This window comes from Schistocerca gregaria, chromosome 7, assembly GCF_023897955.1.
Source record: "Schistocerca gregaria isolate iqSchGreg1 chromosome 7, iqSchGreg1.2, whole genome shotgun sequence".
In the NCBI taxonomy this organism is placed as follows: Eukaryota; Metazoa; Arthropoda; class Insecta; order Orthoptera; family Acrididae; genus Schistocerca; species Schistocerca gregaria.
The window spans coordinates 49757993-49782907 of record NC_064926.1 but is presented as its reverse complement, the minus strand read 5'-3'; the positions used below and the strand labels follow the sequence as shown (position 1 = coordinate 49782907).

The 24915-nt window shown below is 38.1% G+C and overlaps 1 protein-coding gene across 4 annotated transcripts in view; it reads right to left on the bottom strand.

Moving 5' to 3' along the window:
- The window catches only part of LOC126281676 (acetylcholine receptor subunit beta-like 2), a 287589-nt gene that overhangs the window by 177793 nt on the left and 84881 nt on the right, over nucleotides 1–24915 (bottom strand). For all 4 annotated transcript variants that reach the window (XM_049980839.1, XM_049980841.1, XM_049980837.1 and 1 more), the window contains exon 6: nucleotides 20057–20213. In XM_049980839.1, the coding sequence (XP_049836796.1) occupies nucleotides 20057–20213 (157 nt within the window). The remainder of the gene's footprint in view (nucleotides 1–20056; nucleotides 20214–24915) is intronic.

Sequence of the window (24915 nt, the reverse complement as noted above, 5' to 3'; positions counted from 1 at the left end):
CATGTCTTAAGAAAGAAATGGGATTTATAAAAACAATGTTACATGGATATGGAGCATGGAATATATGGTGAGGGAGAAAGAGATTACAGATTCTGCATAATGCAGTGTATGGCAACACATATAGCAACATCAATAAGCAGGTAATGAATCACAGAAAATAGAGGTGTAAAGAATCTGCTAATATTCGAGAAAATGGATGATGAAGATTGTATACACTATACTACATCTCATATAACTGTACAACAAGAGGAAGTGTTACTCTGTAAAGAACAAAACCTCTGTTCGAAAACACACATTTCAGAATTAATGAAGTGGAATAGTTGTCATACATTTCCATTATATGTGACTGAAGCTACAGGACATGTGACTCAAGCTATGAAGAAAATAGTTCTATTTACATGTCTTCGTTCATAACTGAATTACAGAATCATTGTTTTGAGTACCTCAACTTAAACACATAATATTTCCACTACATAGAGGCAATCTCTCTCTCATAACAATGCTGTAGATTTTTTTTAAGTTTCTTTCTTTTATATATATAAGTAAGAAACTTACAAAAATATATATCAGAACGAAACTTAGGAAAATCTACAGCATTGTTCTCAACTATGGAACTTGGGTCAAAGCAGCTCTACAGACACACAGACAACATTGCAGATGAACTTCAGAAGTGATGCCTACAGTTTTATGGACACTTAGGAAAAAAAAAGTTTGACATCGCTAATACAAGAAAATGAAAGACTAATCAGATATGAGAAACAATTGAAGGCCAATAACAATTTAAAATTTAGAAGAAGAAATTGAGGACACAGAATACTTCAGAAGTGAAATAAAAAACAAGAACATGTCTCAACGGAAGAAACAACAGGGAAACAGTGGACCGATGACAGTAAGAGGAAACACAATGGATTAATGGAGAGATTTTGGGAAGAAAAGATATGAAGTAAAGGATTTTAAGCTGTGATTGGCTCAAGTTCACACACACGTCATATATATATATATATATATATATATATATATATATATATATATATATATATATATGACGTTTTAATCTTTCTTTGAAAGAAAGTTTAAAACGTCTACAGCATTCATTGATTTATCAGCCATCTGCAACACTGTCTGGCGAGATGTCATGTTCTATACAGTACATGTAATACAATGCAAACCAAAACAGTATCTCGTTTGTTAAATGGCACATTGAATGACAGAACAATTCAGGTTATTGTGGGATCTATCATAGCCTCAACACGATAACTCAGGAATGGCCTGCCACAAGGATTGGTATTTGCACCACTCCTGGTCAGACTATATATCACAGACATGCCAGTTACGAGATCTAAAGGGCACAGCAATACTGATGACTGGATACTTGCAACAAGATGTAGCTCATTTGAGGAATCAGAGAAGGTCTTTACAGCTGACCTGGAAAAGCTGGGAAGGTATTTCCGAAAATGCGCCTCTAACCAAACATGAGCAAAACAGAGGTTACATGCTTTCACTTAAACAACAAACTAGCCAAAAAGGAGTTCTACATACAGTTACTCACAATAAAACACCAAAATATCTGGGTGTGACACTCGATAGAACTTTCACACTTAAAGAGTATATAGCATAAATAATAGAGAAATTGAAATCGAGGAACAATATTCTGCAAAAATTCTGTACAACAATATGGGGAGCATCAGCATCTGTCCCATGCTTATCAGCTCTGATCCTTGTCTTCTCAACTGCTGAATACTGTGCGCCAGTGTGGTTTAACAGTCATCACACTCACAAAATTGATGTTCAACTCAAAAACATTATGACAGTGATCGCAGAAGTCATCAGATCTACCCACATGGAATGTCTGCAAGTACTGAGCCACATACCACCGCCAAATATCCGCCGCATAAACGCACTCACAAGACATTACAAGATCTTGAGCAACAATAACCTACCAGTACATGAGGACATTGAATATGCCACCTATAGCCGCCTTTGATCCAGAAAGTCCGCTATCAAAATGGCCATCACAGGCATAGAGAAGAAATTCAGCTTGACTAAAGCCTGGCCTCAAAAAAGGATCGCAAAGCAGAGTAACGAAATTCCATGTTGTTGTTGTTGTTGTTGTCTTCAGTCCTGAGACTGGTTTGATGCAGCTCTCCATGCTACTCTATCCTGTGCAAGCTGCTTCATCTCCCAGTACCTACTGCAACCTACATCCTTCTGAATCTGCTTAGTGTACTCATCTCTCGGTCTCCCTCTACGATTTTTACCCTCCACGCTGCCCTCCAATGCTAAATTTGTGATCCCTTGATGCCTCAAAACATGTCCTACCAACCGATCCCTTCTTCTAGTCAAGTTGTGCCACAAACTTCTCTTCTCCCCAATCCTATTCAATACCTCCTCATTAGTTACGTGATCTATCCACCTTATCTTCAGTATTCTTCTGTAGCACCACATTTCGAAAGCTTCTATTCTCTTCTTGTCCAAACTAGTTATCGTCCATGTTTCACTTCCATACATGGCTACACTCCAAACAAATACTTTCAGAAACGACTTCCTGACACATAAATCTATATTCGATGTTAACAAATTTCTCTTCTTCAGAAACGCTTTCCTTGCCATTGCCAGTCTACATTTTATATTCTCTCTACTTCGACCATCATCAGTTATTTTACTTCCTAAATAGCAAAACTCCTTTACTACTTTAAGTGTCTCATTTCCTAATCTAATTCCCTCAGCATCACCCGATTTAATTTGACTACATTCCATTATCCTCGTTTTGCTTTTGTTGATGTTCATCTTATATCCTCCTTTCAAGACACTATCCATTCCGTTCAACTGCTCTTCCAAGTCCTTTGCCGTCTCTGACAGAATTACAATGTCATCGGCGAACCTCAAAGTTTTTACTTCGTCTCCATGAATTTTAATACCTACTCCAAATTTTTCTTTTGTTTCCTTTACTGCTTGCTCAATATACAGATTGAATAACATCGGGGAGAGGCTACACCCCTGTCTCACTCCTTTCCCAACCACTGCTTCCCTTTCATGCCCCTCGACTCTTATTACTGCCATCTGGTTTCTGTACAAATTATAAATAGCTTTTCGCTCCCTGTATTTTACCCCTGCCACCTTTAGAATTTGAAAGAGAGTATTCCACTCAACATTGTCAAAAGCTTTCTCTAAGTCTACAAATGCTAGAAACGTAGGTTTGCCTTTTCTTAATCTTTCTTCTAAGATAAGTCGTAAGGTCAGTATTGCCTCACGTGTTCCAACATTTCGACGGAATCCAAACTGATCCTCCCCGAGGTCTGCATCTACCAGTTTTTCCATTCGTCTGTAAAGAATTCGCGTTAGTATTTTGCAGCCGTGGCTTATTAAACTGATAGTTAGCTAATTTTCACATCTGTCAGCACCTGCTTTCTTTGGGATTGGAATTATTATATTCTTCTTGAAGTCTGAGGGTATTTCGCCTGTCTCATACATCTTGCTCACCAGCTGGTAGAGTTTTGTCATGACTGGCTCTCCCAAGGCCGTCAGTAGTTCTAATGGAATGTTGTCTACTCCGGGGGCCTTGTTTCGACTCAGGTCTTTCAGTGCTCTGTCAAACTCTTCACGCAGTATCGTATCTCCCATTTCGTCTTCATCTACATCCTCTTCTATTTCCATAATATTGTCCTCAAGTACATCGCCCTTGTATAAGCCTTCTATATACTCCTTCCACCTTTCTGCCTTCCCTTCTTTGCTTAGAACTGGGCTGCCATCTGAGCTCTTGATATTCATACACGTGGTTCTCTTCTCTCCAAAGGTCTCTTTAATTTTCCTGTAGGCAGTATCTATCTTACCCCTAGTGAGATAAGCTTCTACATCCTTACATTTGTCCTCTAGCCATCCCTGTTTAGCCATTTTGCACTTCCTGTCGATCTCATTTTTGAGACGTTTGTATTCCTTTTTGCCTGCTTCATTTACTGCATTTTTATATTTTCTCCTTTCATCAATTAAATTCAATATTTCTTCTGTTACCCAAGGATTTCTAGCAGCCCTCGTCTTTGTACCTACTTTATCCTCTGCTGCCTTCACTACTACATCCCTCAGAGCTACCCATTCTTCTTCTACTGTATTTCTTTCCCCTATTCCTGTCAATTGTTCCCTTATGCTCTCTCTGAAACTCTGTACAACCTCTGGTTCTTTCAGTTTATCCAGGTCCCATCTCCTTAATTTCTCACATTTTTGCAGTTTCTTCAGTTTTAATCTACAGGTCATAACCAATAGATTGTGGTCAGAGTCCACATCTGCCCCTGGAAATGTCTTACAACTTAAAACCTGGTTCCTAAATCTCTGTCTTACCATTATATAATCTATCTGATACCTTTTAGTATCTCCAGGGTTCTTCCACGTATACAACCTTCTTTCATGATTCTTAAACCAAGTGTTAGCTATCATTAAGTTGTGCTCTGTGCAAAATTCTACTAGGCGGCTTCCTCTTTCATTTCTTAGCCCCAATCCATATTCACCTACTATGTTTCCATTCCATATATTACCCAAAAGCCGCTTGGTTTTAAGTTACCACAAAAAACATGACCAACTCTTAACAGAATGCGGACCCAGCATGATATAAATGCCTATTTCCTCCATAAATGGGGCAAGAAACCTCCGAATGTGGTGAAATCCAAACCATAAAACACATCATAGAAGGATGCCCTCTGACAGCTCATGAAGGGAAACTTGAATAGTTCTTGATGGCGACTACAGAAGCAATAGCCGCTATAAATACATTAGATGTTTGTATATAGCTATAATTATTTCAATTAATAACTAATTTTACTGTCATTTGTATCTTCCTGATATATAGACACAATTTCTGTATTAACATGAATTTTTTAAGTCTCTGTAGAGACTGCATCACTAGTATTATATTTACCCTCCAATAATTTTTAGGAATTGGGAACTCTCAATGTAGACATGTTCCAACTATATTAATGAGTATATATTTTTGTAAATAGTTCTCAAAAAACCAAGTTTTTTAGTGTATGTATATATTCATTCATTTTTACATTTCATTTTTGTAAGATTTCTTGCAATACATTATTACAGGGAACTCATTCTGTACTAAGCAAAGAGATAGATGTCTAGGTTGTGGAGGAGTACAGTGATATAGGTTTTTCTGTAGAGTAATATCATCAAATACAACTTTGATACTGCTCTACAGGTCCCAGAATGTGTAGCTTCTATTCTTTTCTTTCTGTCCTGTTTGTCACAATGTTACACTTCCATACAATGCAGTGCTGTCAGCTTCCAGCAAAGACCTTCTAACACACAACTTTATATCAATTTGTCAGAACAGCTTTTCTTACTCACCCATTTTTTTTATTTCATGTTACCTCTCTTGCCAGTGCAGGTCTCAAATTTACATCTCATTTATTTCTGCCATATCTGTCACACTGTTCCCCAAACTGCAATTTCATTGTGTCATCGCCTGATCTAATTACTTCTAACTAACATAATTTAATTCGACTACACTCTATTAACCTACTTTTACTCTTGTCGATGTTCAAGACATTATCCATTCCATTCAGGCTAACCTATGTAAATTCTTTGCTGACTGAAATGCAATGTATTCAGCAAACTTTAAAGTTTTTTTTTTTTTTTTTTTGCTTCTCAAAAGATTCTAATTCAGTTTCCGAATTTACCGTTTGTTTTATTTATTGTTTGCTCAGTTTCAAACTGATTATATAAAGGGTGGTCCATTGACTGTGACAGGGCCAAATATCACACGAAATAAGCATAAAACGAAAAAACCACAAAGAACAAAACTTGTCTGGCGCTATGGTTGGCCCGCTAGATGAGGCTGCCATAGGTCAAACCGATATCAACTGCGTTTTTTTTAAAAAATCGGAACCCCCATTTTTATTACATATTCGTGTAGTACGTAAAGAAATACGAATCTTTTAGTTGGACAACTTTTATTGCTTTGTGATAGATTACGCTGTAATATTCACAAACATACAGATCACAATTTTAGACGAATAGTTGGTAACAAGTAGGTTTTTTAAGTTAAAATACAGAACGTAGGTGCGTTTGAACATTTTATTTCGGTTCTTCCAACGTGATAAATGTACCTTTGTGTACTTATCATTTATGAGAACGCATGTTGTTATAGTGTGATTACCTGTAAATATCACATTAATGCAATGAATGCTGAAAATGATGTTCGTCAACCTCAATGCATTTGGCAATACATGTAACGACATTCCTCTCAACAGCATGTAGTTCGACTTCCGCAATTTTCGCACATGCATTGACAATCCGCTGACGCATGTTGTTAGGCGTTGTCGGTGGATCATGATAGCAAATATCCTTCAACTTTCCCCACAGAAACAAATTCGGGAACGTCAGATCTGGTGAACGTGCTTCGACGACCAATCCACCTGTCATGAAACATGCTATTCAGTAGCGCTTCAACCACACGCAAGCTGTGCCGGACATCCATCTTGTTGGAAGTACATCGGCATTCTGTAATGCAGTGAAATATCTTGTAGTAACATCGGTAGAACATTATGTAGGAAATCAGCATACATTGCACCATTTAGATTGCCATCGATAAAATGGGGGCCAATTATCCTTTCTTCCATATTACCGCACCATACATTAACCCGCCAAGGTCGCTGATGTTCCACTTGTCGCGGACATCGTGGATTTTCCGTTGGACAATAGTGCATATTATGCCGGTTTACGTTACCGCTGTTTGTGAATGACGCTTCATCGCCAAATAGAACGCGTGCAAAAAAATCTGTCATCGTCCCGTAATTTCTCTTGTGCCTAGTGGCAGAACTGTACACGACGTTCAAAGTCGTCGCCAAAATTCCCAGTGCATAGACGTATGGTACGGGTGCAATCGATGTTGATGTAACATTCTCAACACCGACGTTTTTGAGATTCCCGATTCTCGCGCAGTTAGTCTGCTACTGATAAGCGGATTAGCCGCAACAGCAGCTAAAACACCTACTTAGGCATTATCATTTGTTGCAGGTCGTGGCTGACGTTTCACATGTGGCTGAAGACTTCCTGTTTCCTTAAATAACGTAACTATACGCTAACGGTCCGGACACTTGGATGATGTCGTGCAGGATACCGAGCAGCATACATAGCACACGCCCATTGGGCATTTTGATCACAATAGCCATACATCAATACGATGTCGACTTTTTCCACAATTGGTAAACGGTCCATTTTAACACAGGTAATGTATCACGAAGCAAATGCTGTTCATATTGGCGGAATGTTGCGCGATACCAAATACTTATACGTTTGCGACTATTACAGCGCCATCTGTCACAAAGCGAAAAAAGTGGTCCATCTAAAACGTTCATATTTCTTTACGTACTACACGAATATGTAACAAAAATGGGGGTTCCTATTTTTAAAAAACGCAGTTGATATCCGTTTGACGTATGGCAGCGCCATCTAGCAGGCCAACCATAGCGCCATCTGGCTTCCCCCTTCAAGCTAGATGAGTTTCGTTTTTTGTAGTTTTTTCGTTTGATGCTTATTTCGTGAATATATATATATATATATATATATATATATATATATATATATATATATATATATATATATATAATCTAGGGTTGGTGTGTTTGGGGGAGGAGACCAGACAGTGAAGTCGTCAGTCTCGTTGGATAAGGTGAAGGACGGCCATGCTATTCACGGGAAACCTAAATCTGGATAGCCAGACACAGGATAGAACCGTCTTCCTCCCAAACGGGACTCCAGTGTGCTTGCCACTGCACCACTTTCTCAGTTCTACTGCCTAAAGTAAGTCATAGTGTTGATATTGCCCTCCATGTTTTCATATTTCTCCAGAATCCAAACTGATATTCCTGAGTTCATCTTTTATCAATGTTTCCACAGTTCTGTTACAAAATTCGTTTCAGTTTTCAGAGATTATGTCCTATTAAAAAGACAGTTTGCTATTATTGACATCTTTCAGCATCTACTGCCATTACAACAGCGATTTTTCTTGAGATCTAGGGATATTTCCACAGTCTCGTATGTATTGCATATCAGGTGGCATGTATTGTTGTATTTGGTTCTGCCAAGAATCTCAATCTCTCCGAGGCGATATTGTCATCTCCAGGTGGCTTGTGTTGACGTCGGTCTTACACTGGTTTGTCAAAATATTTTTGTAGTATTATAACCTTACCTCATTTCCATCTTCCCATACTTCCTATTCCCTCTCTAAAAAGTGTTTTCCAATTTGTTTCCTTTTTCTGCCCATTATCTGTATTCCTTTATTTTTCAGCATTAAATTCTTTGTTAAATACTGGCCTGGCATCTGATGTTTAGACAGTCACTTCTCTTTTTCAAAAGGTTGCTTTAATTTTCTTATTCGTTGCATCTATCTTTCCACAGCTCAAGCATAGTAGCATAGTTTTGTATACCTTCTGTAGCCATTCTTGCTTTGCAATTATGCATTTCCTGTCAGTCTCACTGTCAACTTTTGCCAGCCTCATTTTCTGCATATTTATTTTTCATTCTTTCATCAACTAAATTTAAAATGTCACAAGCTATGGAGAGAATTTTAGTCGGTCTTGTCTCATTGCTTATTTGATACTCTTTTGCCTTCATCAAACCATCTCTCAAAACTACCAGTTCGTCTTATACTGCATTCCTTTCACACAACAGTTGTCCAAATGCTCCATTTCAAACTCTTAACGACCATAGCAATTTCAATGTATCCAGGTCCCATATCCTATGATGCCCACTTTTCTGCAATTTCTTCAGTTTTAATCTGCCATTCATAGCCACAATGGAAAGGAATTTCACTTGTTGCTGTATTAAAGAATATACATACATCACATTGAGTTCGTGACTTCTATGAAAGCCATTGTATAAACTATATGGCAAAAAGCCATAGGATACAGACAAAATGATTTATAAATCATCTAGTAAAACCTGTTTTGTTTTAACGATTTCCATATTTACATTTTAAAAAATTGTGTAATGGATGTATTGTTCTTTTCTATTTTCTCATCTGCCAGTTGCCTCGGTGGCAGGCTAGGCGTGAAACCCTCAGACCATAATATTTTTAACATATCAGAGATATGTTCCTTAATGAAATATGTCGTTCAAGATAGTCATGCAATTTGAAGAGGACTATGTTTCCAAACTTTTTATGAAAATCGGTATTCTGGGAAAGTCTACCTGGTGTTACATTACTGCAGATTTGTTTTAAACCTGTATGGACTTTATGCTCCATAAGTGTTGTCTTATTGTCCTCCCAGTTTCTCCTGTATACACTTTGCAAGGAGCAAAACTTTCGTAGGCCCCATCCGTCTGGAGATGATCAGGTGCATTAAAGTCTTTTATTTGGTTATTACTGAAAAAGTTGGTTTTTGTACCACTTTTAATTAGGATTTAGTTTTGTGGTTATCACTCCAATAACGAACAGTAACTGTACTGTGGGAGAAGGAAGTTCATGGTTGCTATTTCTTGTACACTGCCTGACAAACGTAGTGAAGCACCAGGAAAGAGTTGAAAACGAAATGGAGCTTCATGTGTTGAGAGTGTATGTGATATTATTTCAGTGCTTACAAAATTGCATCAAATTTATAAAGAACTTTGCACTGGGAGGCCACTTTTGACGTTGCACATCATCTAGCCTGAAGATATACACTGATTTGATTGATAATTGTGTTGTAAAGTCACTGTGTCCTTTCCTGAGACAGACCAGTGTTTTAGTCAGTCCCTGATATCCCAGCCAGTGACTGTAGTACTGAGCTGATTTCCTGTCTGGGGACCATGCTGGCCAAGGGAGTATATCAACAGCAAGCAGGCAGTTCATAAAGAGATGTGCCATTTGTGGACGAGCATTGTCCTGTTGAAACATGCCTTCATGATCAAGTCACATAAAATGTAGACACGTGAGGTAGCAGGAGATCTTTGGCATGGTGTTGTACCACCAGAGTTCCAGCACTACCATGAATGATCTGAAGTAATTACTGATGGCTACCCACACTATGACGTCAAGAGCACCACCACTGTGCCTCTCCACAACAGTGATATAGTATGACCTCTCTCCAGGTCGCCACCTTACCTGCTGACGATGGGTAGCTCAGAACAGTTTTTCATTGTTGAAACATTGTGTGACGTCACTAATCAGTAGTCAATGCTTCCCTGTCACAGCACTCCCCCAAATACAGCCATTTTTATTGTAGTGTTCATGGCAGGGTACACATGGGATGATAATACCCTATCCCAACTACTGCTAGTCTCTGACCATGGCTGTGGGATGACACAGAATGTTCCAGAGCAGCTTTGCAACGGGATCATGACATGTATGGTGTGCAATATGGCGATCCTCCACTGCAGTGGTCAAATGTAACTGATCTAAACTGTCACTAAGACTTTGTCTGCCTTCAGGTTCCCATACAGTCCAACATCTTCCCATTGCCACAGCTGAATGCCCCACAAATGTGGATATGCACAGTTCGACAAGGCAGCGAATTGGAGACCCTCAATAAGGTCACATTCAAGCTGTGTCAGGTCCTGAAACGCTATCTGCACAAAACAAGTAAAGAACCAGGTAAAAAACACATTTCAGGGAGAAGAAGGTAGAGGCAAATGTATATCTAGCAACTTAGACACTATCCACACATTACAAAAGATTACAGTGCTCTTTAAAACACACAAGGTAAAAACTGAATTCCTTACACCTAATAAACGCAAAACAGCTTAAAGTGTTATCAGGAGCCATTTCTATATGTATAAAACAGTAAGTGGGACATGTTCCATGATCTTACAAGGATATCAGGTATACCGAGCACATTAGAGCCAAAAGACATGTCAGTAATAGCCACACACATACAGAACATAGGACACTCACCCAGAAATATAGCGCAAAACGTCGAAGTACTCCACTTGATAGTTTTCTATAAAAACCACAACCTTAGTACTGACTTTTCTTTTATGTATTCTCAGAGACTAGGAGACATTGATCTCTGAAATCATAACAGTAGTATGGCTATCTACTACCTAAAGCAGAGTTCAAGTCAGTGATGGAGTCACTGAACAATCCAAGATTGAGGTCTTGGGAAATTAAAAAATACATGATAGTGAAGCGTAAGATGGCAGTGATGGCAGGAAATTTAAAAATCCAAAATAGCACAACTGGGCAGTTCTGCTATGTACCTCCTTCAATTTACCCTATCTTTCCAATATCAGTACAGTATTAAAATTAAACTTTCTGCAACTGCACAGTATTTTAATTGTAATTCAAATAAAGTTATAACATAGCACCAGAGCAGCTATCTTGGCTGTGCTCAAAAGTATATTAACCGCCTTACATCAGAAAAAAATACACACACTCACACACAAACAAATAAACAGACAAACTTAAATACGTAATCTACTCCTGAAGTGCACAAAATAGCGAACTTACCAAACAAATACTGCACACTATGTTTTCACACTACACTAAAGAAACTGCTTATATCAAATACTCTGCTGTCCCATCAGTAAAATTCATCTTCCATTTATAAACTTGATGGGAAATATACAGCATCTGATATCAAATATGAGAATTAATATAAAACATACTTTCTATACATCATTAAAAGCCAAAAGTCACACATGTAGTGTCACTAATGAATTAAAAATATGTAGCTGCTAATGATATGTTTTACTTTTAAGTACAGTGCTTCATGCTCCTGCTATTTCACATTGCTAATACATTGCAGCATTCATAGTGCTATTGCTGTAATGTACATTATATAAGACATAACAGATATTAAATTAATTATCTTCCTCATATAAACTGTTCTAGGGTGCTTGCTGTAAGTCTCGGTGTTCTTTCCACATCTAAAGTGTCAGTAACACAAAATACGCCATTTTTTTGACAGGCATCTCAATGTTATTTTTCATATGCACACATTGGTCAAAGTGATGTCTAAAACATCACTGTGGAGTCTCAAAGTGAATTCCTCAATGCTGTTAAACAACACATGTGGCTAAAAAATAACATGATAAACAGAAATCTGACATTTCAGACTATGTCTAAAGCAGGCAATGTGCCAAAACTAGCTTGGGGAAGCTTATAAATAAAGGAAACACTTAGCTAAAGTATGATGCTAAACATACAACCAAACAAAGCATGTAATAGTAGAACATAATTAGTTTCATTATTTGGGCTTACACTTTGTGCAAGGTGTAATGAATGCTCCAGTCAAATATTTCAACATCTGTGTTGTTCTATGATCCTTGTCAAGTGATGCAATGGTATGTCCATTTCCAAATACATAAAATATGTTTTCATTATAATCCGAGGAAATGTTATTGCCAGTTCAAAATAAAAAGCCATCAGCTGGGGTTTCACAAGTTTTATCAGTGATATTTCTCTTTAGGAAGCACCTTAGATTAGTTTAGCTTAGGTTAATACTTACTCCATAGATCACTTTGTAATGATATGGAACATATCGGTTTAACAAAAGGTTTGTTTACATGCCATAATTTAAGTTTCTTTTCCTTATTAGTTGTAAAATTACTAATTATATCTAAAAATTCATCTACTGAGTAAATGGGGTTGTTAGTCAGAAATTATTTTCATTTGCTTTTAAATGTTGGTTGGCTCTCTGTAGATTTTCAATAATTTGGTAAGTGCCACAGGTTTTTGTGGCAGTGTAATTCACACCTTTCTATGCCAAAATTAGATTTGACACAAAGCAGTGAAGACCAGCCTTTCTCCTAGTTTTGAAGTTATGTACATAGCTATTCCTTTCGAAATAGGTTGTGGGGGGGGGGTATTAATAACATATTTCATAAGGGAATAGAAGTAGTGTGAATTTACTGTGAATATCCCCAGTTCTTCAAATAAATTTCTGCAAGGTTATCTTGGTTGGGTTGCAGCTATTATTCAGATTACACAGTTTTGTGGAATGTAAACTGCTTTCCTTAATGGTGAATTACCCCAATATATGATACTATTGAAAAGCACTGACTTAAAATAGGCATAGTACGCTAATTTACTTACATGTTTGTCAAAATGTGCAGTAACTGTAACAACTTAAGCAGCTGAACTTAAAGGTTTCAGCAGATCAACAATGTTTTTCTTCCAGTTCAACGTCTCATCACTGCACACACCAAAATTTTAAAAGTTCTGGCTTAGCTATAGACTCCTGTTCAAACTCTATAGTTATTAATTGTGTTGTGCCATTAACTGTAAAGTATTGTATGTACTCCATTTTATGCAAATTTAATAGAACCTGTTTGCCGGCAATAATTTTCTAAAAGACATTATTTACAATTTCTGTAGCTACCTAGCTAATTCTTGCTTGTTTGGTGTGATTACTATACTTGTAACAGCAACCAAAAAACTAGCTTAGCATATTCATGAATATAGATAGGCAAATCTCAAACAGATACTGAGAACAATAAGGGACCCAATAATGAACCTTGTGGAATAACTCATGATACTTTCCCATTTCGAATAATCTACTGATTCTCCTGGATTATGTAAACTGTTTATTTCAACCTTCTGTACTCTCCCAGTTAAGTATGAGTTAAACTATTTGTACACTGTTTCACTCATACCACAATACTTACACTTATCTAAGACAATTCAATGAATTACACGATCAAAAGCCTTTGAGATATCACAGAAAATCCCAACTGGCGATGTCTGGTTATTCATAGTATTTAATATTTGACCAGTGAAGGCATATATAGCATTTTCTATTGAAAAGCTTTTGTGAAAACCAAATTAGTATTTTGTTAGTGCTTGATTTTTACTGATATGTGATGCTACTCTTGAATACATCACTTTTCAATACATTTTGACGAATCTATCAAAAGTGAGATTGGGCTGTAGCTATTGGCACCAACACTATTCAACTTTTTATGGAAAGGTTTAACAAAGGCATATGGCAAACTATCAGGAAAAATGCCCTGTTTTAGTGTGCTATTATATGTATATATGACTGAGAATCCTACTTGTCTGTTCGGAGCAAGCTTTTAGTACTCTGTTGGAGATGTGAGCCTTTACTTTTTAGTGAGTTTATTGTTTTCCTAACTTCGAAAGCAGAGTTGCGTAGATTTTTAATTACATAAATTACATTGGTACAATTATATCTCACTGTTTTCTTAGGGAAACTATTTTCATAAATACAAACCTATCATGGAAAAAGTTACATTTTAAATTAACATCAGGTTCCTGGTACATATCATCACTGTGTAACTGTTGCAGGTTTTCCCAAAAATTTGCACTCTTTAAGTCGTTAACTGATTGCACCATTTGCATTTTGCATTACTGTATGAAGTTATGTAACATACTGTAACTAGATGTGCATCAGCTTCAAAGTATATTTGGGTTTGCTGTTGGACGCTAATTTGATTAAATTTATCTTTGTCTATGAAAATATTATCTTTAGGGTGTTGCTTTCCTCTACTACCAGAGTAGAGAAACCAATAGCTGATGCCAAATTGAAAGAGACAAGTAATACTTCAAAATCATTATTTCTAACATACTCTTTCAGAAAATCTACAAATAGTAATAGTCAAAAATATAATCAATGTTATTAAGAGCCTAACACTGACATTAAAAAGAAAAACACTTCCTAATGTTGTGCAAAATTATATTTATTTGGACATGAACTGGCCTTCAGTCTCTCAGGCCATTTTCAGGTGACAATTGAATGTTGCAAACACAGGTAACCACGATGTGAGATGTACACAGACGTTACTTGTAGAGAAGAAACAAAAATGACAATGTGTTCACATAGGAAAAAATTGCAGTTTTTGTCACAGAGATGAAATTCATTAACTGAAAAAGGGGATAAATAAAGATTTTGTAGAGATAGATTTCAAAAATGATGAGAAATAAGATGAACTTATGGTCTAGTTTAACTAAGGGGAAAACGAATATCCAATCTGTTCATTTCATACTAGGCTGGCATTCTGTGTCAGGTGTTTGTCGATTGCAAGTATTTCCAGTGAGTTCATCTGTTCACTTTTGTTGATGGAATGTAAAGCTTCAGACTCTGCATTATATGAATGGTTTCCTGATAAAAGATGATCACAGAAGGTTGAATCTTTGTTCCTTCATCTCCAGGTGTTCTCATGTTCAGGGTAGTCTAAATGTCACAGTTCTGCCTGACTTGACAAATATACACTTTCTCAAAGTGCTTGCAAGTGATATTATATACACTGCACTGTAAGAAGGCTTGCTATTTATTGCCAATATATAGATATTTACAAAGCCTGGCACAGTATTCCATGTGTTGCCAATATTTCACACAAGCTTGCAAAAAGGTTAGTCTCACGACTATGGACCTGCATTTTATAATAGCAGTAACATATTACAAAAATTTATTCAATGGTGAATACAAATAGCAAACCTTGCCACAGAGTGGTGTATATAACATCACTTGCAAGCAGTGTGACGAAGTGTATGTTTGTCTTTGGTCAGAATATTATGAAGAGTTTTCCAATTTAATACCATTATCAATTTCTGCCAAGCACTGACAAGAAAATTCAATTAATGACCGAATATTGCTCTTTATTTGAATTTGAGCTATTCACAGTACAGGTTAAGCAAAAAATAAACTTTTTAGAGATCTGGAAATATTTACTAATCGGAAATATGGTGCCACTCATATCAGAAACGTTTGCAGGTTGTATCTCCTCTAATGATGTACCAAATAACCCCAAAATATAACCTAAAAAGGTAGTGTACAAAAACAAACTTGGAACATATTCAAAAGACAATGAACTGGCGAAACACGATTTCAGAAAGGAAGAAAGAAGGTGTTCCAACGAGATTTTACTTCATAGTATCACTTAAACTTCATTATACACAAACAGAACTTCAATTACATTTACACACAACAGGACCATAGATGTCAGTGATGGTGGTTGTGCTCATGGAACAAGGTAGAAAGGAACTATGGCCAAAGACAAACCAATAAGATAACTGAAAAGTCAGTATCTTAGAAAAAACATCTTTGACACCAAAATAAAACTATTTAATATTTTTAAGAACAAACCACATGTTGCCTGTATGTATAAATATGCAAGTATAAATATATTCAAACCTTCACCAAAATAAAAGTTTGTTGTTTCTCAACATGTGCCACATTTCAAGTAAAAAACCCATGTGCCCCATTTATAATTCAATTACTCTACAAGATTTTCTTCAAAAATACATACATTACTTGCAGATCATGAATGACAAAAAATGTAAGTTAAACTGCACTTGATGTACAAAGTTTGATTGTCCTAGCACACTTTGCTAGCACATTTGACCTTCCAATGAAATACTCCAATATCTAAATAGTTGAATAACTTATTAAAATAATATTTGTAGCAATATCGAAACAAACTACAGATTAGTAGACAAGCATACACCAATCTCTGTACCGTGCTTTAAATTTATCTAAATTCAGAAAAAATTGGTTCTGCAACACTGAAAAATGTCCTTCATTCCTTGTGAAAGCAGAATGAGAAGTTACAAAAAGAAGACAAACGAAGCCACAACACCAAAAGAAACATATAGTGAAACTGCAGGAGAAGTAATAGCTGGTTCTTCACTGTGCAATATAGCTAATAAATATGGAACGAACTTTAAGGCACTGCAATGATTCTGTTGAAACTGAACACAGATTCTGCTGGTAATAACGTTTATAGCTATACATAACTCTTATGGTTAATTTGTTAGAAAATCGCAATTTTATGAGAAAGAATTGATGTCAATTAATTTTCAGACATATTGCTATCATTCACAACAAAAACAACGAATCAACTTCTAAAGAACATTAAATACAGTTCATTTGAAGTTGACAGAGATATATTATTCCCAATTGAGGCATTACTGCAGCTTTGCTCAGATTGAATGTATAAAATCTCGCCAGGTTTTATTGACATCTCGATGAAGTAGACACAAGAAGCAATTGTTGTTGCGGCAAACAAGAGAAGTTTAAACTGACTGTGTACTAGATAAAGCATTTAAATGCCGGTTCCTGAATTGCTACAGAGATTGGGTCAGCTGTACTGGAAGATAAATAACAGCTATAAGATGGCAGACAAAGAAAGCAGAAGCAGATGTTAGAGCAAAAATTACATTGTATTTCCATAAGCGCAACGTGGGCATATTATGAAAGAAGACTAAGAAGAAGATGATGATTATTATAATACAAAATTGTTAATGCTTTCGTGGCCACTTGTTCACAAACTGTTTATTGGCTTCTGTCTCGGGTTCTTCGGCCGAAGTTCATCTAATGATTTTTCTGACGTTTCGCCGGCACGAGTGGCTGGCATTGTCAAAGCTTCACCCTCCATTGCCGGTGGTGAACCGGAGACGAGCTCGCGGCTGCAGACTATATGTGCCTGGCGCGCCAACGTCAGAGGGCTTCTCCGCGGTCATTTCCGGTGCGGTTCTCCTCTTGCTACGTGCAACGGTCGTTCGCTGCAGTACGGGAAGCCAGGACCTGTTTACCTTAAGGCTTTCCTCTTTCTTGTTCAAACTGTTCGCGTGTTTTTGTATTTCTACAGCTTCTCTGAACAAGCGCGTGTGATAGTGCTTCTCTACAGACAGAATTCTATTAACTGGTCGGTCTCGCTCAGGCAGATTTCTCCACCTGCCCCAACCTACAATGTCGCTTATGCTCTTTGATCCTGGTGTTAATTGATCGCCCAGTCATTCTGACAAATTTTTCCGAATGTGCATGGTATACGGTATATTCCCGACATTGCAAGTGGGTCTCTTTTCTCCTTCGTCGATCTAAGACACTCTTTGATCTTCCTTGCAGGTTTGAAAATCGTCTCTACGCCGTGTTTGCGAAATTATAGGCGATTCTGTCCGTCACTCTGGGAATGTATGGTGGAAAGGCCGTACCTGACATTTCTTTTTCTGGTGAGAAAAGTGGTGTTCATGATTTAAGAGTGTCTCAACAAATCACCAGAAGGACATCAACTATGTCTACTGAAATAACCCAAATGATTTGGTAGAGTGGTTAATTTCCTTGATAACTTCGGAAGCAGGGACCAGTAATTCACATAATAATAAAATAATATCTACACTCCTGGAAATGGAAAAAAGAACACATTGACACCGGTGTGTCAGACCCACCATACTTGGCATGGCAAGCCGTTCCACAGGACTACATCCAGCATCTCTACGATCGTCTCCATGGGAGAATAGCAACCTGCATTGCTGCGAAAGGTGGATATACACTGTACTAGTGCCGACATTGTGCATGCTCTGTTGCCTGTGTCTATGTGCCTGTGGTTCTGTCAGTGTGATCATGTGATGTATCTGACCCCAGGAATGTGTCAATAAAGTTTCCCCTTCCTGGGACAATGAATTCACGGTGTTCTTATTTCAATTTCCAGGAGTGTAGGTAAAACGTAATTTTTTTCTAGTGTTTAGTTAGAAGAGCGCCTTCATTTGTATACCGTCAGAATACGCACGTACATCTATCCCTAATTAAAAAAAGACAGGAAGCTAACAAATTGACACAGATCTGGAGGAAGAATTGGAGATGCTTTCAGATAAAAGGAATGGAACGAAAAACGCAAAATTGACTTAGTGGACGTTTCACATGCTTCGACACCTTTCTAAAATAAAGAAAATGACACAGTGATACACAGAAATAAGTATCACCTTAGTTTATATATACTAGAACAATGGTTTCAAACTGCACACAGAAGAAACTGTGTGCATGGTGTGAAACATTATAGCTCTGCTGAAAAATGTAAGATATCTTTGTGTAAATGTAACGTATCTTTCTGACTATTTAGATATATATTTTAATAATGGGAATGAGTTCCAAAAATGCTTCGTACAGAAAATAAATAAAGAAAAATTGTGACTGGCAGCAGGGATGTTGTAGTATTACAAACAAGACCATTCTTTTCACAGTTTCAGGCTTCTTCAATTACTTTATAATGTATTAAGTACCAAAATGGCAGATTAAGGTTTAAGGCCCAACTGACGGTGGATCACTGGAGATGGATCACAATCTTAGATTGGGGAAGTATAGAGAAGTAAATCAGTCATGGCCTTTCAAAGACACCAGCCTGACTCTTGCCTGGAAGTACTTGAAAAAAAAAAACAACGAAATTTCTAAGTCTGGATAACCAGAAAGGATTTTGAACTATGATTCAATGCTGTAACACAGCGCCAAGTTGCTGTAACACTGGATTTGACGTCAAGGTGTTAGTGTTTGGTCGACTGGATTATGACAAACATGATTTGGGCTTGCACTCAGCTGTAACTGGGTTTTGCGCTACAAACTAATTAATGCCAATTGACCTGAACTGCCTAGATGTACTTTTTTTAGCTGGCTGTATGCAGATCTTCTGTGTTTGTTTTGCATTTGTGACTGTCCCTCAGCATATTTTCAGCAAAATTGGACTCTTAATTCCTTGATTTCTAGCTACAATAGAGCTAATCCAGTTTAGCTACTATGGCCATGCCAGTTTGGTAGTGTATAGTTCGTGAAATAGCACTGGGCTTCCAGAACGAATTTTAACTCTCCTGTGGTATGTGCCCTCATACGAAACTTCCTGGCAGATCAAAACATTGTGCTGAATGAGGACTCCAATATGGCACATTTGCAAAGGTCCCAGATGCGTGTCCTTGTCCAGCTCAAAGTTTTAATCTGTCAGAAAGTTTCATATCGGTTCAAACTCCACTGCAGAATGGAAATTCATTTTCGAAACAATCCCGCAGGTTGTAGCTAAGCCTCGACTCTACAAAGTCGTATCTTCCTGGAGTGATAGTCCCATAAGGTGTGCAGAAAAACCTCTGGGCAGTCTGGAAGGAAGGTCGTGAGGTTCTGGTGTAAGTGAAGCTGTGAAGGTGGGATCAGTCAACACTTGTCCACAAGACGCAAAATTGTCAATATGGCACACTGGTTTAATCTGTCAGAAAGTATGAACATCGAATATAACCTAACATTCTTCAAAAATGAATAAAAAGCATTAGCGAACCCAGACGTTACTTACACATTAAACAGATTGCCTGCCACTAATTGAATCTGAAGCGAGCAGACTATGGAAATTAGTGCCGCACCCTTACCAGAGTAGGGCTCCACGCAGCAGGGGTAATACTCCTCGTTGCGCGTGGCGGGCACAGCCAGGATGTCCCATTCGACGGACAAGTAGAACTCGCTCAGGTCGATTCCCACACTCACCAGGTTGCTGCCCGATACTTGGTCCATGTGCTTCAAGTCCACCTGCAAGCACCAGGTCCTTCACTCACTCCCATATCCCACTGGTCTGTGATATTTGTAAGGAATTAGGATGTGTATCGGAGACTGCAATACGTATAAGGCCGTGTATCGGATACTACAACAGATCTGGCCATGTAGCAGATATTGTAATGCTCCTGTGTACTCTCAAACCTCGTCAGAGACAACCCGTATTTGAAGAAACACACATCACACTATTATCTTTGATATTCATTCTTAAAGAATTTTACAGTTTTCAATTTGTATTCTCGTGTATTGATAAAAGAAAGAAAGTTTTGTGATTTATAGTGTATTTAGAGTAATTACAACCATTTTTTTCGAGCATCTACATACCTATTGATAAAACCATAGGAAGCTATTTCATTATGACTAATAATGGATTTACTTCGTCACTGACCATGTGCTGTGAAAAAGTACAAAGATTTCGCGACAGTTAGGTCCTTTACAAATTCACACACACACACACACACACAAACACAAACACCAAGTACAAAAAGTGAACTAAACTAATAAGGAATATAAATTGATATATAATATGATGAAACATTTTACATCGAAATTTACATATTTTAACAAGTTATTACCTTTTGATAATTTAAATTCTGTGAAAAGCTTAGATGACAGCGTAAACACAATACGTCTCAATATTTGTCAAAACTGGAGAGTTGGGATAAAATTGAAATATTATTTACGTAAACTGCATCTGAAATATAAATTCTAAAACGTGTTTAAATTACACAAATACTCGTAGTGTCGTAGGATTTTTGTAACCCTGAAATAATATTTAGAAATTGAAAAGTAATGTTCAGAAAAAAAGACAACATTAACTTGTAAATTTGGCTGTTGTTAATGTTTCTCTAACAACAAGTTGCTTGGATCAATTTGGAGTTTATAAATGGATACCGTTTTACATGGTACTCTCGCCTCAACAGAAGACAACAATTCGGAAAAACCTGTTAGTGTTTCAATAAATCTGGCGAAACGCACAAGGACTGGTGACTTCTATTATACGTCATGGAAGCTGCGACTCATTGGAAGCTCTTCAGAAGTGTAGTCCATCCATGAAGAAGTTAGGTCACAAAATCCTCGTTCGATTATTTGGCTGTTGTTCCCCAGGCTGGATTGGTAGAAGAAGTAGGGAAGATATGAAGGAGAGCAGCGCGTTTCGTGACGGGTTATCTTAGCGAGCGCGAAAACGTCACGGACACACACATGCGACTGTTGTGGCAGACGTTACAACAGAGATGTACGTCACGGTGAGGCTCTCTGTTAGAACTATGCGAGCGAGTGTTGCGACATCATGAATCCTGCCATATACGTCTCACACAAAGACCACGAATTAGCAATCAGAAGAATTCGAGGTCATACCGCGCAAGGCTGTATTTAACATTTACGGAGTCTATGCTCATCCTCTCTTTATTTGGTACATAACACGCGAAAACAGCGATTTGCCGCAAATTTTTAACTAAATCGCTGTAACACAACATTTAAGCGTTTTTATTTAATTGCATTAAATGTTACTGTAGAATACAGAGTGATTATAATTATACTTTCAAAACGCTGTATAAATAACACCACTGGTCGGAAAGACGTCAAATTGCAACAGAGTATTATCGGAGAAGGTGCAAAACGTACGGCATAAGGAAAAAAAAGTGTGTGAAAATCGATCAACAGATGGCGTCGCATGTATCAGAATATGTAAATGAAAACACCTGTCATGCTCACGACCCATTGAATTTGGTAGGCCGGCCGCTATCGCCGAGCGATTCTAGGCACTTCAGTCCGGAACCGCGCTGCTGCTACGGTCGCAGGTTCGAATCCTGCCTCGGGCACGGATGTGTATGATGTCCTTAGGTTAGTTAGGTTTAAGTAGTTTTAACTCTAGAGGACTGATGAACTCAGATGTTAAGTTCCATAGTGCTTAGAGCCATTTGAATCATTTTGAATTTGGTATAAACACGCCGGGTGCACGGTTTTTCGTCCTTTCGCATCTGCGACGTTCGCCATGACTGCCTCAATGCCAAGATCTCGCTCTACTTGTAAAGCTGTATTACAAGAATAGTGAGTGTGCAGACATTGCTCTGTAGAAGTTCCGCACACTGAAGGGTTTGAAAAATGGCGTTGGTCCGATGTCTGCCGTGAGTCTGGAGAAAATGACTCGGAAATTCGAAAAGATGGGTTCATTTGGTGTGCAGCGTGGTAAAGGGAGGAGACGAACTGATTCGTCGTTAGTGGAAGCAGTGGCCAAGCCATGAAGGAAAAGGCGAGCGGTGGTGTGCAAACGTGTAGCGCACGGAGAATTGCCTGAACATTGGACATACCCATGACCACAGTGTGTAAAAGCCTACGAAACGTCTTCTTCGCTATCCATTCAAAACGAACCATGTGCACGAGTTGCTTTCTGTTGACCTGTGAGCAAAAGAGACCTTTGCTTTAGAATTTCCTACTCGCATGGAAGTGGACAATAATTGGCCGTGGAAGATTTTGTGCACAGACGAAGCTCACTTCCATAGGACAGGATATGTCAATACACAAAATTGCCCCACACAAATCAACCAGTACCACTCCATCCTGAAAAGGTCACTGTGAGGTGCGGGTTTACGGCACCATTTATCATAGGGCCATATTTTTTTCGAAGAGACAGGTGCTTCCGATCCTGTTACCTGTGCCGTCACTGGTAAGCGCTATAAGTGTCTTTTGCGCAACGTCATTCCAGCTCTCCAACAGCGTAGGTGTGTGGATGAGATCATTTTTATGCAAGATGGCGCGTACCCCACATTGCAAATCCGGTTAATCAACTGCTGATGAACCATTTCGTAAATGTAGAATTATCAGCCGCCTTTTCCCTACAGCCTGGCCGTCCCGATCACCTTATCTTAATCCATGTGACTTCTGGCTGTGGGGCTATCTGAAAGATGTTGTGTTCAGTGTTCCGATTGCAAACTTAACTGAATTGAAGGCACACATTGCGCAACACATTCTGAACGTGATCCCGGAAACCCTGCGATCAGTTGTGGAACATGCTATTTCTCGATTTCAACTTGTTGCGGAAAACGGTAGCAGCACATTGAACATGTTTTGCGCCAATCACACGGAAATTAATAATCCGATTTGATTTTGACTGACTTTTTTGGGGGCTTTTGGCCTCAGGACAATTAAAAACCGATTTTTCCCATCCGATGTGATACGACTTTGCCGTGGTGGATGGGCTTACGTAACTAACAGCATCACACCTGTACACCGGAGCACAGTGAGTAGCACAGTTTGTTTAACGTCAAACTTAGGCATTGTTGTATGAGTCATTTGTCATTTGTTTTTGATCACTACTAAATTATGATACTTTCAGCACCATCTATTCCTACATTTTGTAACTATTTCTTTTTCTTCTGCCATACGTGTTCCCCCTTCTCCGACAATATTCCGTTGCAATCTGACGTCATTCTGACCAGTGGTGTTCTTTCTACAGCGGTTTGAAAGTTTAACTTCAATTATAATCGCCCTGTATATTATTTAAGAATTAAAGAGATTAAAAACGAAAGGAACTCAACTCAGTACAGTGTTCAAAAGGATTTATTACGAATGGTATGAACAACTACATTTTAGAAAAAGAACAAGAACGTGAGATTATGTCTATGCAAATACATGCATTTCACTTTTAAAAGCAATGAAGCCACTAAGCATCAGCTGATTAATTCGCACTCAGTTTTGAGGAAAACTATTTCATCAGTCATCTCAGTGTTCATGGTGTCCTGTTTCATAAGCCATGTGTATCCACAATAGTATAATTTAACAGGTACATTCAGTAATGTATTTGAATTATGTCAGAAAAACGTTTTGCGAATAGAGTTAGTATTTAATAAGTAACTTTCTTTTTGTTGAAGTTTTATTGCACTTTCGTGGGTCTTTATCGAGAAAAAGTTTAGAACAGGTTTGAAATTATGTGTAAATTTTGTCGGAAATTGATTGGTACAATCGTTTTCAAATACTAGATTAATAAATTCTAGGCAATTTGTTGCCCTTATTGTGAAATACGCATAACGTAACGTTGACACCATGTTAAATTTTTAAATACAGACAAAAATTATACGAAATGGAAAACCAAATTTTTGTTGTCCATAGAAGTTGTTAGACAATAAGATCGCAACTGGAAATGGATGACTGTTTTACCCATGTGCGTAGAATACGGACGTGGACGTAGACACACGTCCTAATTATTACGAACAGGCGTTCAAGGAATCGGCGAGGGAATCAGCTGCCTCGATCGAACGAAACCTATGCCAACAGGGACCAGTAAGTGAGTGATGGATGAAGCCTCCGATCATAGCACGGTTATCGCACTGTCCCCGATGCCTGGTATCGGTAGTGATGTGGGGGTGCCGCGGGTCATTAGGGGCAGCTTGCTCTTTGCCTGACAAAGCTGTTCCCACGGGAGCCGTAAAACATGCCTGCCAGACCATCAGCGGTCCGCCAGTGGATCGATGCCGCATACCGCACACGTGTACTCCCCCAGCGTGCCGCCACAAACCTGAACACTCGTATACAATACAAGTACTACTTTTACTCCACTGCTGGTTAATTCTTCTTCACAGTAGCCAGGAATAATCACAAGCGGTGCACAGCATGAAACTGAAGAACTTTGAGAAATCCGAGTGTTTCATTTGGTAAAGAAAGTACAAAACCAACGGAG